At 43.4% G+C, this 20,357-nt stretch overlaps 1 protein-coding gene across 1 annotated transcript in view; it reads left to right on the top strand.

The window, feature by feature from the left end:
* The window catches only part of PLXND1 (plexin D1), a 124,107-nt gene that overhangs the window by 85,704 nt on the left and 18,046 nt on the right, over positions 1-20,357 (top strand). The window contains exons 23-30 of the mRNA XM_074957580.1: positions 378-485; positions 1,463-1,593; positions 2,653-2,851; positions 11,853-11,999; positions 13,871-14,027; positions 15,451-15,554; positions 17,154-17,217; positions 20,232-20,266. Of these exons, the coding sequence (XP_074813681.1) occupies positions 378-485; positions 1,463-1,593; positions 2,653-2,851; positions 11,853-11,999; positions 13,871-14,027; positions 15,451-15,554; positions 17,154-17,217; positions 20,232-20,266 (945 nt within the window). The remainder of the gene's footprint in view (positions 1-377; positions 486-1,462; positions 1,594-2,652; positions 2,852-11,852; positions 12,000-13,870; positions 14,028-15,450; positions 15,555-17,153; positions 17,218-20,231; positions 20,267-20,357) is intronic.

Genomic DNA, 20,357 nt, shown 5'->3' with positions numbered 1-20,357 from the left:
ATTTCCATTCTACTTCAAAACTTAAATATGTTTAAACACCCCATAGTCCTCTACCCTGACTTATTCCCCTGTAATTCTTTCTCTACCAAGATTCTGTAGATGTCATATTAGTCTGTTCATAATCTCCTTATTGTAACAATCTTGTTCTGCTAAGACATCTGCCTACCCCTGACTTTTGTGGTGTCTGTTCGTTCACAAGCCTCTGGCCAAGTTTTTAAAGGCTCTGTTAAAGCATACCAAAGTGTTCCTTCCTGACGGGTGGCCTCACATCCCGATGACATTACTGTTCATGTCTCAAACAATGTTGCCGTCTCTGAGTGTGGTGAAGAATCCGATCTTGCTTACTCTTTTCTCCACATGGCTCTGTTTTATTGCAGTGTTCCTCGCTCTATGAGGAGCGTTACGTTCTGCCTTCCCAGCAGCTCAACTCACAGGTCGGGTGTCAGGTCCAAGAAACGCATCCCTTGCTGTCGGGAGAATGGAAAGTGAGTAGCCCAGAGATAAACAACTGCAATTAACTGTCACGAACCATAGTCTTATTTTTTTATATCAAAGCTAGTGAATAACAGATTTTTCGGTATGCTGGCAATTCCAGAAACGTTGGCAGGGGTTGGGGGCAAGGGGAATTTCAGGTCAAACTGAAAACAAATGTTTTTGAAATTTTCAGCTAATAGAAAAGTCAAGAAAAAAAATTCATTTTGGGTCAAACAAAGTTTTGCTCAACTCAAAATAAAATGTTTTGTTTTGATTTTGAGCTTACTTTTACATTTTATAATTTAAAAAAAATAAAGTTAAAGGAAATTTTTAAACAAATAGTCATTTTGAATTAAAAAATCTAAATATTTTGTTTTGTAAATGTCAAACCAAAACCTTTCAAATTTTTCACAATTTGATTTTCATTGTTTTTCCAACCTAAACAATTCTACAAAATCAGCCCGAATTCATTAAATGTTTTGGTGTCACCAGATTTGCATTTTTTGCCTCCCAAAAATTTTCACACAAGCTCAAGCTTACGTCCTTTTTTGTGGTGCTTAAAAAGATGTTTGCATACGCCAAACAGCCAGAAAAACAAGGCGTGTCAGCTGATCAACCTTTGCTGATGATAGGAGACAAAAGCTGCTGAACTTCTGCTCTGTGGCTGCAGAATCACAGCTGACAAGATCATCCCTAGGCTTTCCTAGTGGGAGGTTTGCCATATTTTCCCAATTTCAGTCTACAGTCTCTTTGTAAATGAGTTTGAGAGCGACTCCCGCAGGCCCAGATGTAAGTGCAGTTGCTGCACATTCCCCCACAGTCAGTTCTTATCTAGATAAGAAACATACATCAGATGGGGTTCAGGGAGAGAGAATTCCAGCCGAGTGTTTTTACACTTGCCAGGCACTTCAGAATGTGTCAGATAAGATAAAGGTTGATAAAGCAATGGACTGTGGCTTCCTCACCGAAGTCCCCACTTTTTCTTTAGATTCCTGAAAATTGCAGGCCCAACATGGAAGAAGGAATCGCGTTATTCTCCACCCTGCTCAACAACAAGCACTTCCTCATCGTATTCGTCCATGCTCTCGAGCAACAGAAGGACTTTGCTGTTAGAGACAGGTAAGAACTTCCTGGGGCAAGGGCAGCATTGAAAGCATCATTGACAGCCAGCCGTGGAGTCTGAAGTCCTCTTTGTACCCACAGAGCAGGTGTGCTACAGCAGCGCCTGCCTAACCCTGACCCAGGAGGAGCACTTCCAGGCTCGGAGGGAAGGTCAGGCTCCATGGTGTCCCTGGTTTATCTGCTGCGACTACAAGAGAGGGTGCCACTTAGTGACAGTTTTGGGATATGGACCCCTGTCCTACCAAGAACTTAACAGAGATCAATGAACACATTTCACATAGGCCACTGCGCACAGTTTTTTCCCACTGCTGACCTAGGCTAGACAGCCTGGGAGATTAAAGGTTCTGTAGCCTGTTGCCAAACCCAAAACCATCTGGTCTCTGTAGAGTTCCTTTCGTTTTGTTTGAAGGCTGAGCCACGCAGGCTTATTGGCTGAATGTCAGAGTCTGAAGAATGTGCAGGAGAACCTCAGAGTTACGAACACCAGAGTTACAAACTGAGCAGTCAGCCACATACCTCATTTGGAACCAGAAGTACACAATAAGGCAGCAGCAGAATCTTAAAAAAAAAAAAAAGGCAAATACAGTACAGTACTGTGCTAAACGTAAACTACTAAAAAAATAAAGGGAAAGCAGTATTTTTCTTCTACACAGTAAAGTTTCAAAGCTGTATTAAGTCAATGTTCAGTTGTAAACTTTTGAAAGAACTACCATTACATTTTGTTCAGCATTACGAACATTTCAGAGTTACAAACAACCTCCATTCCTGAGGATTTCATAACTCTGAAATTCTGCTGTTAAACTGCGCCGTTATACAGGGGAGCACCAAAAACTACAGTGATTAGTTTTGTCTTGTATGATTTGCATCTCATACCACTAAAGAGTGGCATGATCCAATATGAGAACCAATAGCACTGAAAGGTTTGAAATGTCAACGCACTTGAGAGGTGTCATGAAAAAGTTCTGGTATATTGCCATGGCCTTGAATTCTTTTGATGCCAATTGACGTATTGTCGTGTATAATCAAACCTAGGATCATTTGTAACTCTTCTTTCAGGTGTAACTTGGCCTCCTTGCTCACTATTGCATTACATGGAAAACTGGAGTACTACACTAGCATCATGAAGGACCTGTTGGTGGATCTCATAGATGCTTCAGCTTCCAAAAACCCTAAGCTTATGCTGAGGAGGACCGAGTCTGTGGTGGAAAAGATGCTCACCAATTGGATGTCCATCTGCATGTACAGCTTTCTCAGAGTAAGAGAAATAAGTATGGATGCTGTTCTAGCTATGAATAGACCACCTGAGTGTAATATGGGAGAGACAGGTCAGCTGGTGATCAAAGTGTCTACGAGTTTGGTTAAACCAAGTCATTGAGATGACTTCTTATAGCCTAGTCACTAGCAATGGGTGAAACTCAATAGACTCCAAAGTTCAGTTTGAACAGGCAGCCAAAAGTTCCACTGTTTCTCCACTTTTATCTCTGTCTCTGGGCTGGAAATCTCATGAGATCAAATTTTACCTTGAGCTTTCTGGTATGGCTTAGTTTTTCAGGGCCAGAATCACCAATGGAACAGTTTTTTCACCATACAGTGGGAAGGTGTGGAGCAAAGTCGTGAGGGAATAATTTTTTTAAAAAAAGCTAGTTTGCCAAAATGGCTTGAGTTTTTGACAGAAGTTCCAGTCAATTCTTATTTTCTTTGAGCCAGTTTGCACAGCCCCATCAATCACCCTTCGATGGTTTGGTGCCTCTTCGTTTTGAATGCAAGGGCACAGAGTACTGAGGAGAAGCCTGTAACGCATGAGGAGAAACATTTTTGAGTTGCTTGTTGATATTCTTAAGCCCAAAGTGTATTTGCCATTCTGAATCTGTCAAACAGAGCATGTCCTGAGAAGCAGGAGAGGATGTAGACTTGGATTTCCATCCCTGAAAGCGTTCTTCTCATCCTGTTGTTAAGGATCTATCCATTGTAATATAAAAGAACATAACTTCAATGTCAGAACACACCAATGGTCCCTGTGCTCCATGTCCTGTCTTCAACACTTGACAATTCCTGATGCTTCAGCAGTGGGATTTTCAGAAGAACCGAGCAATAACCTAACTCTGATCACATAGAAGTAAATGGGAAAATGCCCATTGACTTCAATGGGACTAGAGTTAGGCCAGTAACTAAGGATTTTTGAAAATCACACCCCAGATTTCCTCCAATTGTATAGTAATTATAATTACTGTGTTCACCATGGGATCAGTACTATAATATGCCCATGTGTACCATAATTTCTTTCAGTCCCAGCTGATGATCATTTTATGTCCTGAAGCTAGGGTTGCCAATCCTCCAGGATTGTCCTGGAGTCTCCAGGAATTAAAGATTAATCTTTAATTAAAGATTATGGCATGTGATGAAACCTCCAGGAATACATCCAACCTAAACTGGCAACCGTACCTGAAGCCAGAGGATTGATAGTCCACATACTTTTATTCTAGTTAGTATTACTAGCTCATATAATTGCAATCAGAAAAAGTACTAGAATTAATAGGGATGGCAGTGCATCAAGATGAGATTATTCCCTGGAAAATCTCTTCTGGTAGCCCAAGAAGTGCTCTTTAACCAAGACCATGGGAACACTAGGGACTCCCAACTAGAGAGGCACCAAAGCTGAGAAGGTTAAATCTAGCTCCAGATCTAACTTCACCAAAATTCCGGGGTGTTTGGCTCTGAGATTTCGATTCAGATTTCATAATATTGATAATTGAGACCATTGTCATTCCTTGTTCATTTCCAAGAGGCTTCAACCCAAACTGCAAACTTGCTGAACTAATTTTTCTACAGTCTAATTTTTGCATCCACAGAAGAAACAGCCTTCTGCTTACACACTACATCTGTCCACGCAAATTGGGTCGATGGCTAAATACTGGATTTCCATATACAAATGCTGCCTGCTTGGACAAGTCAGGGATTTTGACCACACAAACTTTAGCCATGAAAAATTATGCCTGCAATTTTGTAGTTTGCTTTTGAAAACTTGTCCTAGATAGATTTCTGACATAGTTCAGTGTATTTAAAATACATTGTTGATGATGATCTCACATACTTGGATGTAAATCAGAAGTCATTCTACTGAAGTCAGTGAAGTTACACTGGTGTAATACTGGTGATTCAGACCCATAGTGTAGTTACCTATATTTTGAGTATCATCATCAATTGTGTATTATTTTAAATTAGAGAGAGACTCAAGGCACAGAATCAAAAGCTGTATCTGGACCAGATTTCAGGAGTCGTTGGGATATAGATCCAGGCCTATCTCTGTTTATCAAACAATTAAATATATACAGTACCTACTGGCCACTAGGAAATAATTTATGACAGCTCCTTCATTTGCTGAATTTTGGTCTCTTTTTTTGTTCACGAAATCCCTGTGAACAGATTGCTCATTTCTCAGTTTTATTTGCCATTCAATGTTGTTTAATGACTTTTCCCCCATATTTCTTTACTCTGTAGCTTGCTATTCATAATTCAAGCTCATGCTTAGTTGTGGTCGGTCAAATAAATCAGATGGTATTGTTTCTGATCGCTGATGGATAAGCTCTTAGCTGATCCATTGGGTTATTGATGTGAATATCCACAGTAAGCAAATCCAACCTGTGCTCAGGCTATTAAAAGTCAATGGCACAAATGTTTGCAAAAAGTGAACACTAAAGGAGCAGAAAAAAGACCAAAATGAATTTGTTTAAAATGCCAATGAGTTTGAAAGACATACCCAGGATGTGAAATATATCACAAATTTAAGGAAATTCGAACTATACCTGTGGTTGGTGATGGAAGTCCAGGAATTGTAAAGTGTAAAGATTTAGGTTTTTGGTTTTGTGCATATAGTTAAATCATATGCAAAAAGTTACTGATTGAAGACCACATGTGAAACTAAGAAAATGTGCCGTCATCTGATACAACCCAGAGCAACTGCCTAATTTCTGCTGGAAATGAGCATTGTGCAAGACAGCTTTCTCAGAAAAAAGCTGAGTTTCATCATACGGGACTTGGGTCTTGGATGGCTTATAAAGGGAATTAAAAGTGCTTGCGGTTCTTAAGTGGCTTGCAAGTTCCTACGTGTCCCGGTACAAATGTGAGAGAGCTACCAATTGACACCCGTATGAATTGAGACTACTGATCACACCTTCTGCTCATCAAATTGGACTGGAGGTTTGTCTTGAAGATAGGGCTTGGTCCATGGATCCAGCTCTTTGTAATAGGAGAGAGAGCCACAGATTGTGATTCATAGATGTTAATATAAAACATGAAGCTGGCTTGTAAATGGTTTATTCCTTCCATCTGCACCCTGGCTTTATCCCAATACAGAGGAAGATAAAAGACAGATGTTATCAATAGAAACTTGTACTGAATGACGACTGTGATAGTGCTGTAACTGTGTGGAGCTCTGGGGCCTAGACCTGACCTGGTGGAGTTTGGGGAAAACCTGCAGATAGCAAGAAACTGAAGAGTGAGCTGCTTGGGTTGAAATGGGATGGTACCACCTCAGTAGCCATCCTTTAGCTGCAATATAGTTCTTTGCTATTGGGCAGATGAAGAGGAAGAAAGGCTAGCAAGCCATTGATGCTGTCAAGTCCCTTTACATATACTGTTTAGCAATATAAATGTGACGGGTAGCTTCCATTGGCGTCAGCTGAATTTGTGGATGCTCAGCACATCTGAAAAACAGGCCAACCATCTAAGTAGTTATCACAGTTGCTGTAATTTTGTCTGTCTGGGTGATTAGCACCTAAGTGTGACATCTCATTAAAAATGTGGCCCCTCCGCCACATAGTGCCCCTACCCCACACTGTGGCAGGGACTCTGAAGAGCACCAACTAGTGACCCACCAGAACAAATTTCTGCAACATCTGGGTGTCTTAACCAAGTACTGATCTAGCTTGAACCTATGAAATCTGACAGGGTCACCACCTCACTAGGCTAAAAACTGCAGGCCATGTTTTACGTTCCAGACCTGCTAGAGGTTTGGTCTAGTCTCAGCTATAATAACAATCAATATCTTGGCCCAGAAGATTTTCAAAGTGCCTAGTGATTTTAGATGCCTCCATTTTTGGATGCCCAACTTGAGATACCTTAAAGGGAGAGCACTCAGCACTTACTGAAAATCAAGCTGCTTTAAGGTGTCTCAAGTTGGGTGTCCAGAATCACTAGTCACTTTTGGGGAGCTTGGCCCTTAAAGTACCCACAAATACAGGACGTTCAAATGCTGCTTATTTAACTTTTCTTTTGAAGCCTCAGATATCACAGCCCGCTTGACCACTGAAAAACAGGCATCCATGCCCTAGGACACTTAGAAAAAATAAACCTGTTTTGTGTCCTTCTCTCAATCACGGGGACACTGGCATTTAAGAAAGAGAAGGTGGTGCTGTGCTAGAGGTTTTTTTCTGTCTGCATCATGCAGTCTTGAGGCTGGTTTGAGGAGAGTATATGTTGGTGGTTCGGACGTTCTGTTCGCTAGCAGAAGCTATTATGTCTTTAAAGAATTTAATTCCTTGGTACCAGTGAGTTCAGTAACAAGTTTGGGCCTACTTGAGAGAGCTGACTTCCAGCATGAAAAGATGAAAAGTGTTCACTGTGCTACATAACACAAAAGGCTCTGTCATGAGAAGTAGACTGACCCTTTTAGTTTTCCCTCCTTTGGGACAGGCTAACGTAATTCACTTGTGGCTTTGTTCCACCGCTTGATCTATGTGGTGTGCCTGAAGCTATGAAAATAAAAGCAATTGTTCTACTTTTCACCACAGAGTGTTTCCCTCTTTCTGAAAAATAAACATTTGTGGTTACAGTGCAACACAGCCTTGTTCTACAGTGTCTTTCTACTCATCTCCCTCCCAGAATGCTTTGCAGTGGGAGACAGAAGTTAGAGGACAGTCAAAGGAAAACTGTGTGTTTCCTGCAGAGATGTGAAAAGAGAGAAGAGATGGGGAGATCTAGGGAGTCCATTTGAGGTGGCAGGAGTTCCCAGAGGAGAATGCTCCCACACCAGCCTGGGCCTGATTGTGGTAAAGGAAAGAGAGGAACCCAAAGCCAGACAAGTAGACTGTGCAGGGCAGGAATAAAGAGGGTCTCAGGATCAAATCCTGGCATAACTGAATGCAGATCTGCTGAAGTCAGGTGAATTTACACCAATGCTGATTTGGCCCAAAGTCTGAGATTTAAATTACCAGTGATAGACACACACCTCCATTGTGCACATAATGTCTGTGAAACAAATGTACTTCCCTTTACACAGCCGGTTTTTGGTAAAGAAATTTACCAGCTCCCTTGTAGCACTGGGCCATGAGACTTATGTGACGATGGGTCTGTTTTTAGTTCCTGAATTATACCCATTAATCACAATGTCTATTTGAAACAGCTGCTATAAAAGGCCCCTTACACTGTACAGCGCAAAAATTCCAACTGCTTGTATTTTCCCTCATAAGTTAACATTACACGGTTTAAACATTTGTTTTATATTAATGTTCTGCCCAACAGCCCATCCATTTGAGTTGCAGCAAAGAAAGATTTGAGGAGCTATCTGCAAATGGAGAAGAGTCCCTTACAAAATTCAGAATGACCATAGTCACCAGTAGCCTAAGTTTAATGCAGCACCTCTGTAGTCAGTGGAATTATCATTATGATAAGGGGGAATTTGCCTTGGTAGATTCGGAAAATATGATGGCAAAATCTCAGGAGATTTGGAGTTTGGATGAGGGTCAGAGAAGTATCTAGAAGTTTGGATGTGTATGCAAAGCTTATCCAAATGATCTGAACTGACTGCAGAATTGAGCTGGAGATCTTAGGTGAAATTATCCATGTCAGTACTGCATACTTATGATTATACAGGAAATACTGAAAGAAGATCCTTTCCTGAGTGTTATTTCAGCACTTTGCTGTCTAGTCCCTGACAGACCCAGTAAGCATGGAGAGGACGTGAAAATGAAAGTTAATGGCACAGTAATTAGCTAGAAATGGACCTGAAATACAATGTTCAGATCTGGATCATAGAATCATAGAATATTAGGGTTGGAAGAGACCTCAGGAGGTCATCTAGTCCAATCCCCTGCTCAAAGCAGGACCAACACCAACTAAATCATCCCAGCCAGGGCTTTGTCAAGCCGGGCTTTAAAAACCTCTAAAGATGGAGATTCCACCACCTCCCTTGGTCCCGATCCCAGTTTCCCCAAAACCTGTGGGGATGGATGGATCTGGGTTTTGGTTCTCTCCATGACACAGATAGGGAGTCAGTCCAAAAGTGGAAATCCAAAACAACATGGGGTGTCTTTGGATCTGGGGTTTTGGTTTGGGTCCATCTCTAACATCCAGTATCCTCTGTCCTCATATGGCAAGCACTCATTTAGCCTGAAACTTTGGTGGGAACTTCCTAGTACTGGGCACTTGGAATAAACAGGAGTTTTCCATTGTTCTGCTCAAGCATTTTGGACATGTCTGTAATATGTTCCCAGGAGGACATCTCTAATGACACATCAGCTCATTAATGCGGGAGTAACATGTGAATCCTGTCTGTGCTCTGAATCTTAATTTTTTTTCCAAGTCACTTTTGAAATCCAGGCATATAAAAACCAGTCCCCATACATCATGCATGGAACAGTTCAAACGATGCCAGCCTTTACTGTGCTTTCTATTACTATAAAGTTATTTAGGTGCCAAGGTAATTTTAAGAACCCATAACACTGCAGTCAGAAATTTAAAAAAAAGTATAATTAAAATATATTCATAATGGGGAGGGGAGAGAGAATGTGCTTTTTGAAAAAAAAATCTATTTTTTCTCCTGAATCAGCACTGATCTTTGCTAGTTCAACTGCTTCCCCCAAACTAGCTGAGTCCAAAGGCAGTTTTTGACTCATTTCCAAACTGGTTTTCCCAACAATAGTCCAGGTTTCCAAGTTAGCCATTTTATCTTCAGTGCCTGCCTGCCAGCCTCCTTTTCCAATCTTTGAAATTTTCTGTCTGATTAATGTTTTTGCAGATTTCCACAACAGTTTCTGGATTTTAAAACTGAAGAGCCAAACACAGAAATAGAATCTAACATGCTGAGCATTGTAATTTATTTCCTATGTTATTACTCTTGGGTGTTAGACCATTATCCTTTATGCTACAGCAGAGTCTGATATACCCATTTCAATTATTTCTTGGGCCATTGTCTCTCCATGGTACGTTCATGTACACAAAAATTTGCCACATGATCAGCTTCACTCAACACACTATAGTAGGTTGGAACCAAGTAGTAAATAGCTAATCTATCAGCAGAACTCTCACACAATAAGCTTTTGCTGGCTTTGGAGGCAGCTTTATGGCTAAGGTGTAATTTAACTCTAGCTGAGGTTTTTGAAGAGTCTGAGAACTGGCAGTCATTTCTTGCATGATACGTGGATACAGATGAGCCTTAAACCAGATCGAACCACCTGTCCTAAACTTTGGACGAGGAGGAGGGTTTGAATCTGAACCAGGATCCCGATTCAGCTTTCATGATTGGCCCTTCTTTCTGTAATAGGCTGAATCCAAATCCAGGAATCAAGCACCTTCCAACCTTTCAGGGGATGGAATTCAAATCCCAGATCTGAACTGAGCACCTGTGACCGTTCCCTACAAATACATGATCACATGCTGTGTAAAACAGAGAAAGTCCTGATTCATCGTAGCAAGGCCAGCTTTAGGAGCACTGAATGCAATGAGGTTAATTTATAGGCACCCCAACTCCAAATCACATAGTGATGCAAGCAGGTGACATTTGCATGTTCCTGTCAAAACTCTCTCTCGGCCTCAATGTCATCCTCTTGCATGATGGCTATGAATTCTCCCTTTCATCAAAGTCATCTCCATGCCATCTGATTTTCACATCTCTAATCAAGCCCTGCAACTTTTCCCAATCCTTAAAAGCACAACCAGTTCCTCCTAAACACCTTTCCCAGTGCACAGCCATGCATTCCTGCATGTGCCTTTGGGGCGACTAGCACATTACCCCATTCAGAAAGAATGTTACAGAAAGTTGTTAAACTTCCACAGCAGCCCCAAATAAACTTTCCAGTTGCATTAGAAATGTCACCCTTGGAAAATTAAATATATGCACCATGGCACAGATGGTGTGTGCCCACCTACACCCATACTGTAGTGTCATATCATCTACTGCACTGGATGCAGCAGAATCAGAACTGACATCAAACTAATTGCTTTAGCAATTATAAGGCATTTGGAATAGAAGACTCACCAAGCCTTAATTATGAAGCAGATTGAACAGGCTCTAGCATCTCATGGTTCAGAAATGTCAAAATAATCAGATATCAGTTGTCTTGGGTAGAGTTTCAGATGGCCGGGTTGTGCATATATGTATGTCTGTGTGTGCATGTGTATATGTGATGCTCAGAAAAATATAAATGTACAATAATTTACACTAGCTTCATTTGGAAGAACTAACAAATGAACATTAGGGTGAATGGGATGTACTGTAATGTAAATTTGTTAAGGAAATAGATAATAGTTCTCTAGTGCATCTGTGTAGCTGGAGTGACTGGATCAGAAATGTTGCTGTAAATATGTTTAGATGAACGGAGTTGAGAGTAGCAGGAAGGTTTTGCTATTGGTGGTTAGGACAGTACTGTAATGATCAGGGCTTCATTGTGGTAGGGACTGTACGAATGCATAGTGAAAGTGAGTCCCTGCCCCTGCTTATATTTGTGCTCAGTGTGCTATATTGTACACTATCTATTTTAACAATATATTTTGAACCATATAAACATTGCATTCTAGTTATGAGACATAAAGCCGTGACCCATTTGTGGTAATTCATGATCCTACAGCACTTCTTTAGGAGTTAGTCAGCCTGATTCGGGCTATCACATCCTGCCTCTCTAAAATTCCCCCCATGTGACTTCAGTTGGGCGTGACGTCCTTCTTCACTTCCTATCCTAAACTGATGTGTTGTGTATTGTTGCCACGCGCTGTTACTGTGAGATGCTGAATGCCTTTAGCTCCCAAGAATTCAGTGGGAGTTGAGGTTACTGAGCTCTTTCCAGGGATTTCTCAGCACCTGGCATGGATCACCCTTAAACAGCAGACAGTTCCAACTCCAGAGGTGTCTGGGACCTTGCAGGATGAAATCGCTATGTTACCTGATGCATCTGTGCAGACCCTGTCTTAAAGGACCACGTAGTTTGAAGGATTTACTTTAATTGATTCCTAGTTACCCACTTCCTTTCCTTTTCTTTCCCCAGGAGACAGTTGGGGAGCCCTTCTTCCTGTTGCTCTGTGCTATCAAACAGCAGATCAACAAGGGTTCCATTGATGCCATCACGGGAAAAGCCAGGTATACTCTCAATGAAGAATGGCTGCTGAGAGAGAACATTGAGGCAAAGCCAAGGGTAAGTGAGTCTTGAACCCCTCACGTGATGCCATGTCAGGATTCTGCAAAAGCCTAAGATGCAATTAAAAATGTTTGCCCAAGAAAACTCTAGAGGCTGATGTTTAAAAAGAGATAGATGTGCAACTATACTCGTAAAGTACGTGTGTAATGTTGCACCTTGCTTGCATGTGTCATTCCTTTGATTGCACAATCAAATCAGATTATTGGGTATGTAAATGATTCACCCTCCTCTACAAATGCTGTTACCCAGTTTGCACGTGTAATTGTGATAATCGTGCATGTTAGGCATGCAGTGGTGCAGGCACTTTTCATGTGCAATGGTGACCCTGACTGTTTCAAAAGCAGGCATGCAACAACCTAGACAAGGAACATATCGAACCTGGCTCTTGCAGAGTCCATCTGATGGGCCCAGATCGGGGGTGATGCTAAACAGATAGATGATGTTCTCTGGCAGTCAGAGGGTTAAAGAACAAAGAGTGTCTCCTCTCTACAGTTTCTGGCAAATCAGTGACTTCAGTGCCAATGAGAAGTTGCTAGCTATAAAGTTGCAGGTCTGGTGTGAAAGCTTTTGTACTGGATGTTATAGGAATCCTGCTGAAAAGTAATCCTGTAAAATGCCTCGCAGGAATAAGTCAGACAAAAATGTATATCCAAAGAGACTTTGTTACCATCAGTCTGACAGAGAATGCAGTAGACAGGCCTATCCAGAGCCTGGCCCAAATTTTGCTTTTGATATCAGTGGGGGAAACCTGGAGCAGCTCCACTAAAATCAGTGAGGCTGCTCCAGATGTACACCAGTGTGACTGAGAGCAGGTTTTGACCCTATAGCCTTAGCTGCATCTCTGCAGATTCCTTTTACCAATTGACCTGTAATTCACTGGGCTCCTGTGAAAGTTCCAGCTGTAATTCTCAGGCGTGATTCTCAGGCTTGCTGTTAACAGAGATGCAAAAACAACACCCATAAAAGTGTGGGTGCAAAATGGGAGGTGGTGCTGAAGCTCGTTTGGAATCAAGCTGGTGGTGTTAGGGGGGTGAAGGGGAGGCTGGAGCAATATTGACTGGAAAGTGGGATTTGAATCGGAATACTGGATCAGCCCAGCTTGTGTTGGGAAGAGCGATGTGATTGGACACCCAGAACATGAGCCTCTGTTGCTCTTCTTTTGACTTCATTGGTAGCTTCACCAAAGAGAGGAGAACAGGATACGCTCCACACTGTCCTGTTCTCCAAGAGGATAGCCGTCACTTTTGCTGTCCTGTGATTGGCTGATGTGACCGTTTTCTCAATCTTATGCACAATGGGACAATTTACCCTTTCCATAAGGTAGCATAGTTTCATCGACTCCCATGTCACTGACCCCACTTACCCCAGTACTAAACTTGGCCCAGCATCTGATACAACAAAACCTTTATGCAGCTGAGGGAGTCCATTCATAGCATTGCAGGAAGCCACAACAATGGGCACTGACTGTCTCCCTTGTCACCAGTCTCAGCAGAGGAGCCAAGGACATGAATGGGCCATGGAGACTGAACCCTCTCACCCTTAGAGGTGGTCCCTGTGGGGCAGGGCTAAGGCCCTTTAGCAGGGCAGAGTGGGGGAAGCTTGCACTGTTGCTCCTCATGCACCCCTAGCTCTGTGAATAAATAGGGGCCCTCAGTCTCCAGGGCTGTAAATCAGCATCTTTCACCAGCACTGAGACTCAAACAGAGGTTTTGTTCAGTGGGATTTCTAGCAGCACGATGCATGGAATGTACCAATAAAAACTGTACGTGCCCTGCAACCTCTTGGTGTCCTTGGGAATCAACAGCCCATTATGGATCATCCCCATCCATTACAGATCACCCCAACCCTAACTCTGCCTCTCCCCACAGAACCTCAATGTGTCTTTCCAAGGCTGCGGCATGGACTCCCTGAGTGTTCGAGTCATGGACACAGATACTCTAAGTCAAGTTAAAGAGAAGATCCTTGAAGCTTTTTGCAAGAATGTCCCGTACTCCCAGTGGCCAAGAGTAGAAGATGTTGACCTTGGTAAAGACTCTTTTCCCTTGAGAAATGCCAGTCCTTATTTTAAGGGTGAAAGAGCTCACTGTGTACAGTATGGTGCCCACTGTCAGGGAGAGCAGCCATCCGCTCTTGGCATTGGCATTGGCCGGTTGGGTGGAGAGAGGGGGGGCATACCCAGAGGAAGTAGAGCCCGTTCCAGGGGAACAGTGATCCCTGGGAATGAGTCATAGGGCCAGATTCCAGTTAGTTTGACTGATGTGTGAGGTGTTATACGTTAGGACAGGAGAAGCTGGTGTTACGTACACAGCAAATGGACAGGAGAAAAGCCTAGGACGTTGGAGAGGTACTTTAACTTGCATCTTCTTAAACCCTGCCCTCCTCTCTGCCCCTGTGTGTATTGCTCAGCCCAGCAGAGGTTGCCTTACTCTCAATTACGGACACTCGTATCTGCATACTGACGGACAACATTCATCACCTTTCTGGCATTAGTCTGGGCATAGGCTCAGACATTTCCTTTATCTACCTGTGGGCCATCTCTTTTTCTAGGCTCCCTAACAATGAAAGGGAAAGTTAGAAAACAGCTGTGCCCTGTTCAGCTCTTTGTCAGTAGTTGGCCAAGGTGTTGCCTGGCCCTGTTCCCCATCCCAATTGACTTGGAATGGTGTGTGTGGCTGTAGGTGACATACTGAGCAAGTGCACTCAGTGAGGGGAGAATGGAGGAGGAGATTACATGGACATTGGAATTCAATGTCACAGGTAGCCACGAAGGGGTGACATTCACCATGGCCAAAGCCTCGCTAAACAATGCCCATGCAGAAGGCAAGATGTGAACCAAGTAGCAATCCTGCCCCTCACCCTGCTCACCACTAGCTGATGCCCCAGTTCATGTCTCCAGGTAACCCTGCAGAAGAGCGGGAACGCTATGCTTTTTGTCTGTTGGCTGATGCACACGGGCATTTGGGGCCCGGAATCTGGTAAAATGAAGCCCAGGCCCAGCAATCCATACTCTCTGCCCACACCACACAGCCCTCCCTCTTGTGCGCTGTCGGGAACGGGTCAGAGTACTGTGCGCAGTGTAGAATTTATGCCAGATGGGGACTGACAGGGGTGCACACTTGCAGTGGCTCCGAGCACCTGGTGAGATGGTCAGAACCCTCTGTACCTCCCTCCGCACCATACAGTCCAGTGTGGACTCAGCCCCGGTTCACCCTCCTGCCCTAAACCAGGAAATTGCACTTTCCGCTTCTCAAGTTAATCCTGAAAGCTTTCCTATCGCAGGCCAGTGAGAGGCATCTGTGGTCCAGTCACATGGCACAGAAGAGACCCCTATACCTCCAAGCACCTGTTCTCTACATTAAACGTGGCGTCTAAGCACACATTGCTCCAAGCCGAGGTACACATGCCCTGCTCAGGCTGGCTTTGCATTAACTCCCTTGTTTGTGTTTAGAATGGTTTGCCACAAGCACTGACAGCTACGTCCTGCGGGACCTTGATGACACTTCAGTGGTGGAGGATGGCAGAAAGAAGCTCAACACTTTAGCCCACTACAAGGTAAAACTGCAAGTGCTCACAGACGGACTTCCCTTCCTTCCAGCCAGTCTGTCCTCAGGGACATTCCCTTCCCAAGGAGGATTAACAGAGACAAGCAGGAAGGTTGCCATAGCTCCATAAGAGCTTCCGGGGAACAGACATCTGCCCTGGCAAGAAACTCATTAATATTGCAACACATTGAGATTAATTAAATGCTCTTCATGCAAAACAAGTTATTACTGACAACATAAAAGGCTCCTATTCCCAATGGCCACCATCCATGCTGATTAACATCATAGCACTCCCCTTCTCTGCTCCCACTGAAATCTATGATAGAATTGTCATTGACTGTCCTGAAAGCAGGCTCTGGCCCACAAATGGGAGCTGTTTGTTTTTGTAACAGAGGGTTCCACTTAAAGTGACGCTGTCAAGGAGCAGAAGCATAAAATGTACGTTACATGTGATTTCACCAAAAATGGATCTGAACAGAGATGTTTTCTTGGCTCTTTTTTACTTTTAAAACTAAATGAAAACTGGAGTTTTTATTGGATTCTTGATTTCCACGTACCCCTGAAATGCTGGAAGCACAATCCACCCTGCACTGCAACACAGTGCATGGAAAACCAAAAGTGAAACATTATGATCACTGTTACTGTGGTAGCACCGACGAGCCCCATTCATGGACCAGGACCCCACTGTGCTCCATGCTGTACAAAAACAGAACAAAAAGACCGTCCCTGCCCCGAAGAGCTGACAATCGAAATTTGGTGGCATTCTTCCTTGGGAGCGAAAGCATCTAAATGTGAAAAGCCATTTTCTTTTCTTTTAAATAATCTGATGTGTTGTTACTTTAATACATAAATCGGAGGTGTCCATCACCATGGTGTCTGGAACCATTTATCTATCTTAGATACTTATGTGGCCTCCAATACCATAGTATTGGATCACATCACTGTCTTTAAGGTGTTTATTCAGCAAACAAGGGACATACTATTATCCCCATTTTACAAATGGGAAACTGAGGCCCAGAGAGACCAAGTGATTTGCCCACAGTCACAGGAAGTCTGTGGCAGAGCAGAGAATTGGACCAAGTCCCAGGTTAGCACACTAACCATTGGACCATCCTTTCTCTCTTTTTTTAGAAATAACAGTAGTTCCCCCACGAGAGGAGCTTGCACCACACACACACACAGCATTTCATTTCTTGCTTGGCATCAGTCAAATCCAGATGGTGTATTTCTTCACGCTCCTAGCAAAGGCCGTTTCCCCATCCATCTTCTCAGCCTGGAGAAAGAGATGAAGAATGGGCCTTGCCCTGGAAGTGGCAAGGCTCCTGTGTCATTAGTCACTAGTGCCCAGATGCTCAAAGGTATTTAGGTGCCTAACTCCCATTGATGTCATTGAAATATTGGGAGTTAGGCACCTAAATCTGGGGCTAACATCACAGCATTTTATTCCGCGAGGTGCAGTTGTCATCTTGAGCATGGCAGTTTATGTTTGCTGCTCAGACACAGCTGCATCATGAGTACAAGGCTGCCCCAGCTACAGAGCTACCTCGCTTAGCTGTAATCCCGAGCATTCCTTGACATCCCTTACCTTTGTTCTTCTCGTCCTCCTCAGATTCCTGAAGGTGCCTCTCTGGCAATGAGTTTATCAGATAAGAAGGACACCACGCTAAGTCGAGGTAATTTGCTTTTCTCTCTCTTTCATAGTGATGGCACAGGTGACCTTTGTTTTTAGAGATGGGAAGTGGGATCAGGGTTGGCTCTGAGGAGGTGCAGAGAGCCTGCAGATTGCACATTTCAGACCTCTTGCTGAACAGATGAGTGTGGGGTTAACCTTTTCATAGCTAGCTAGAATATTGTGGTTCCCCTCATTCCTGGAGCACCATCCCCCGGAAATGCATCAAGCATTCAACCAGTGATGATGATCAACTTCAGCCTGTGACATGCTTCCTCTTTGCCTGGGAATGCTGTAAACACATGGGAAGCCCTCGTCAGTACACAGGGCAGATATTTCTGAGATGCCTGCAGCCCCAGTGCTGGGTGCCCTCAGTTTCAGCTTCATCTGTCTCTTTTCTGTAGTGCTGACCACATGGCAGGCTATCGAGCTGTGATCCTCACTGGGACCCAGAGCCTGAGGCAAAACTCAGTGGGAGTAAAAACTGAGGATTTGGCCCCACAGTTGTAGTGTGGTCTCAGCATTGCTATGCTGGGTGGCCTGGCGACTTCTGAGTGAGCCTCTGACAATGGAATAGACCAACAGGATCTCCAGTTGTTCTTCTTCAAGTGCTTGCTCATGTTGATTCCATTGTGGGTGTGCACACGCCCATGTGCACAGCCGTCAGAGACTTTTGCCTCAGCGCTACCTGTAGGCCGGCTGTGGCGCCCCCTGGAGTGCCGAGCTCATGGTGCGGTATATCAGTATCTCCAATTGTTTTTCCAGCTGGTGCTCTTTACCCAAAAAAGCTTATGCTCAAATAAATTTGTTAGTCTCTAAAGTGCCACAAGTCCTCCTTTTCTTTTTGCGGATACAGACTAACACGGCTGCTACTCTGAAACCATTCATGGCACTGTGGCAAATATATACAGAATGAGCAATCAGCTCTTAAACGCCCCCTCCTTTCCACTGGATTCTTTACTACTGAGATACAACAAGCCCCAGATGTCTTCAGCTGCTCACAGAACACTTATGCTACAGGAACTTGTGTGGCTGAATCCTGCCCTTTATATATGAATGGTGCAGCACCCTCAGCCAGAATTGATGGCTGGACAAAGAGACAGAAAGACGGAGCAGAGACACTTAGTGCTCTATTGACTGCAGTGCATGACATTCTCTGTGTGGCGGCCAACAGTCTGGAGAAAAAAAAAAAGGAATCCAAAGAGCTGGGAGCAGTGTTGCTGCAGTATTTTGTAGAGCTGTGGGGGGCCAGGACCAGAGACTGCTGGGAATATAATACGTTGGTCATCAGGCTGGACCGCATGAGGTCATCTCCATCAGTGCTGCTGAATAGGCCCATTTGTCACTCTTTGTACTTGAATGGCTGCTGTTTAGTGTTGTGACAGCCCAGCTCCCAGTTTCTGCTGAATGCTTCACATCAGGCACAGGGGTGAAGAGCTTTTAGTTGGATGAGTAGTGTACGAGTGGTAGATCAAGGTTTTATGGTCAATCCTCATGTGTCACTCTGACATCCAGCGATGAAACTTCTAAACTTCTCATTCCAACACTAAGGGTTTTATAGGTCACTTGTAAAAAGGAAAAACAATTGATTTTGTGTCCTTTTGTGCTAAAGGCCCTTTTTAATCTGTGTTTATACAGCACCAAGCACAATGGGATCCTGGTCCATGACTGGGGCTCCTAGGTGCTATGGTAATACAAATAATAATAATGTTATGTTGTTGTTATTATTATTATTATTTTATTGAAATGTGTGGGTGGAGGAGAGGGGAGGGTTCTGATTTCTTTCTTTTTTTAACCTTAAACATCTGGATTATCAAGTCTCCTCCTGTGTTTGCTCAAAGACTGTGTAGAGAACGGGGCCGGGCCATATCTATCCCTCAGTCTGAAGGTGTTTGAATCTTTCACAAAGAACCTTTTTTCTCCAGATGTTTGTTGGAGGTTTGCATTGAACAGGTGTTTACAAAAACAAAACAGAAAAGGAGGAGTTTGAAAATCTAATCAAAGATCGCTTCCCTTCTCAATTACGCAATGTCAATCTCTTTTAATGTCAGCATCTGTCTAGTTCTCAAGTGCTGCATAGAGTCATCCAGCAAAGGCAGGGTAGACAAGAATTTCATATGAAGAAAAAATCAGACATAAAGTTTTTAAAAGCTGCCAGTTTCTTTAGGCCTTCACACGTGGTAAAGAAGAAAAATGGCACAGCTCCAATGTCATTTGCCTTTGAGATCACTTTTAAGCCACAAGAATTTTGAAGATCATTGCACTGCTTGGAGAGGGGAGGAAGTTTGTGTTGGATGGAGAGGAGGGTGGAGGAAAAGTGTTGCACTGCCATTCAAGAGCAAGTTCAAAGAGCAGCTGAAGCAACACACCTACCCAGAAATGCTGCTGCTCAGAGTGACACATTCGCAGAATAAGTGGAGTAGATTCAGGATGGTGCCCCAGTCAAATGTGTCTTTGCAGAAATGTATGTCTTGCTGGGTCTTTCCCTGTAGCTACTGACCATCAGAGTCTGAAAGCAGAAGTCATTGCTTGCAAACAAACAGTTACAGCAGCTTTTGGGCGCCAGATTTAGTCAGCATATAGAAATCAGTTTCCTTTCTGAGACCGGGTGATAAGAGAGACTTTCTGAAATCCGAATCAAACAGTATGTTGTCCAGTAATGATAAATGCTGAAGTACAGCCTAGACAAGGACAAACATAACTAGTGATCAGAGTGCAGGACTGGAACTTGGCAACTCACGAATTCTAATCCTGGCTCTGACACTGTCTTCAGGCAAGTCACTGTGCCTCTCTGCCTCAGTTTCCCCATCTGTCTAATGGGTTAAATACCAACTTCACAGAAACACTGTCAGGGTTAGCTAAAGTGGCTTGTACAGGAATCACTTAGTGTTGTCCTTGTTGCTCCTTCCCCAAAAAACAACACCCACACCCAAACGTTTTCATTAACTGATTCTGTATGAAGTTGTCTGAGGCACAACATAAGAAACTAAGCTGTCTGTTTTTCTTTATTTTTTCCAGTGAAGGATTTGGATACCGAAAAATACTTTCATTTAGTAAGTATCCCATTCCAAAAGCCATCAAGGCTAATGACTCTCCCACTGTGTGTGGCCAAGGGTGTTTTTGTTGGGGGTTACTTCACCCATC

This window comes from Natator depressus, chromosome 7, assembly GCF_965152275.1.
Source record: "Natator depressus isolate rNatDep1 chromosome 7, rNatDep2.hap1, whole genome shotgun sequence".
Classification (NCBI taxonomy): Eukaryota; Metazoa; Chordata; order Testudines; family Cheloniidae; genus Natator; species Natator depressus.
This window is presented reverse-complemented; position numbering and strand designations above follow the sequence as displayed.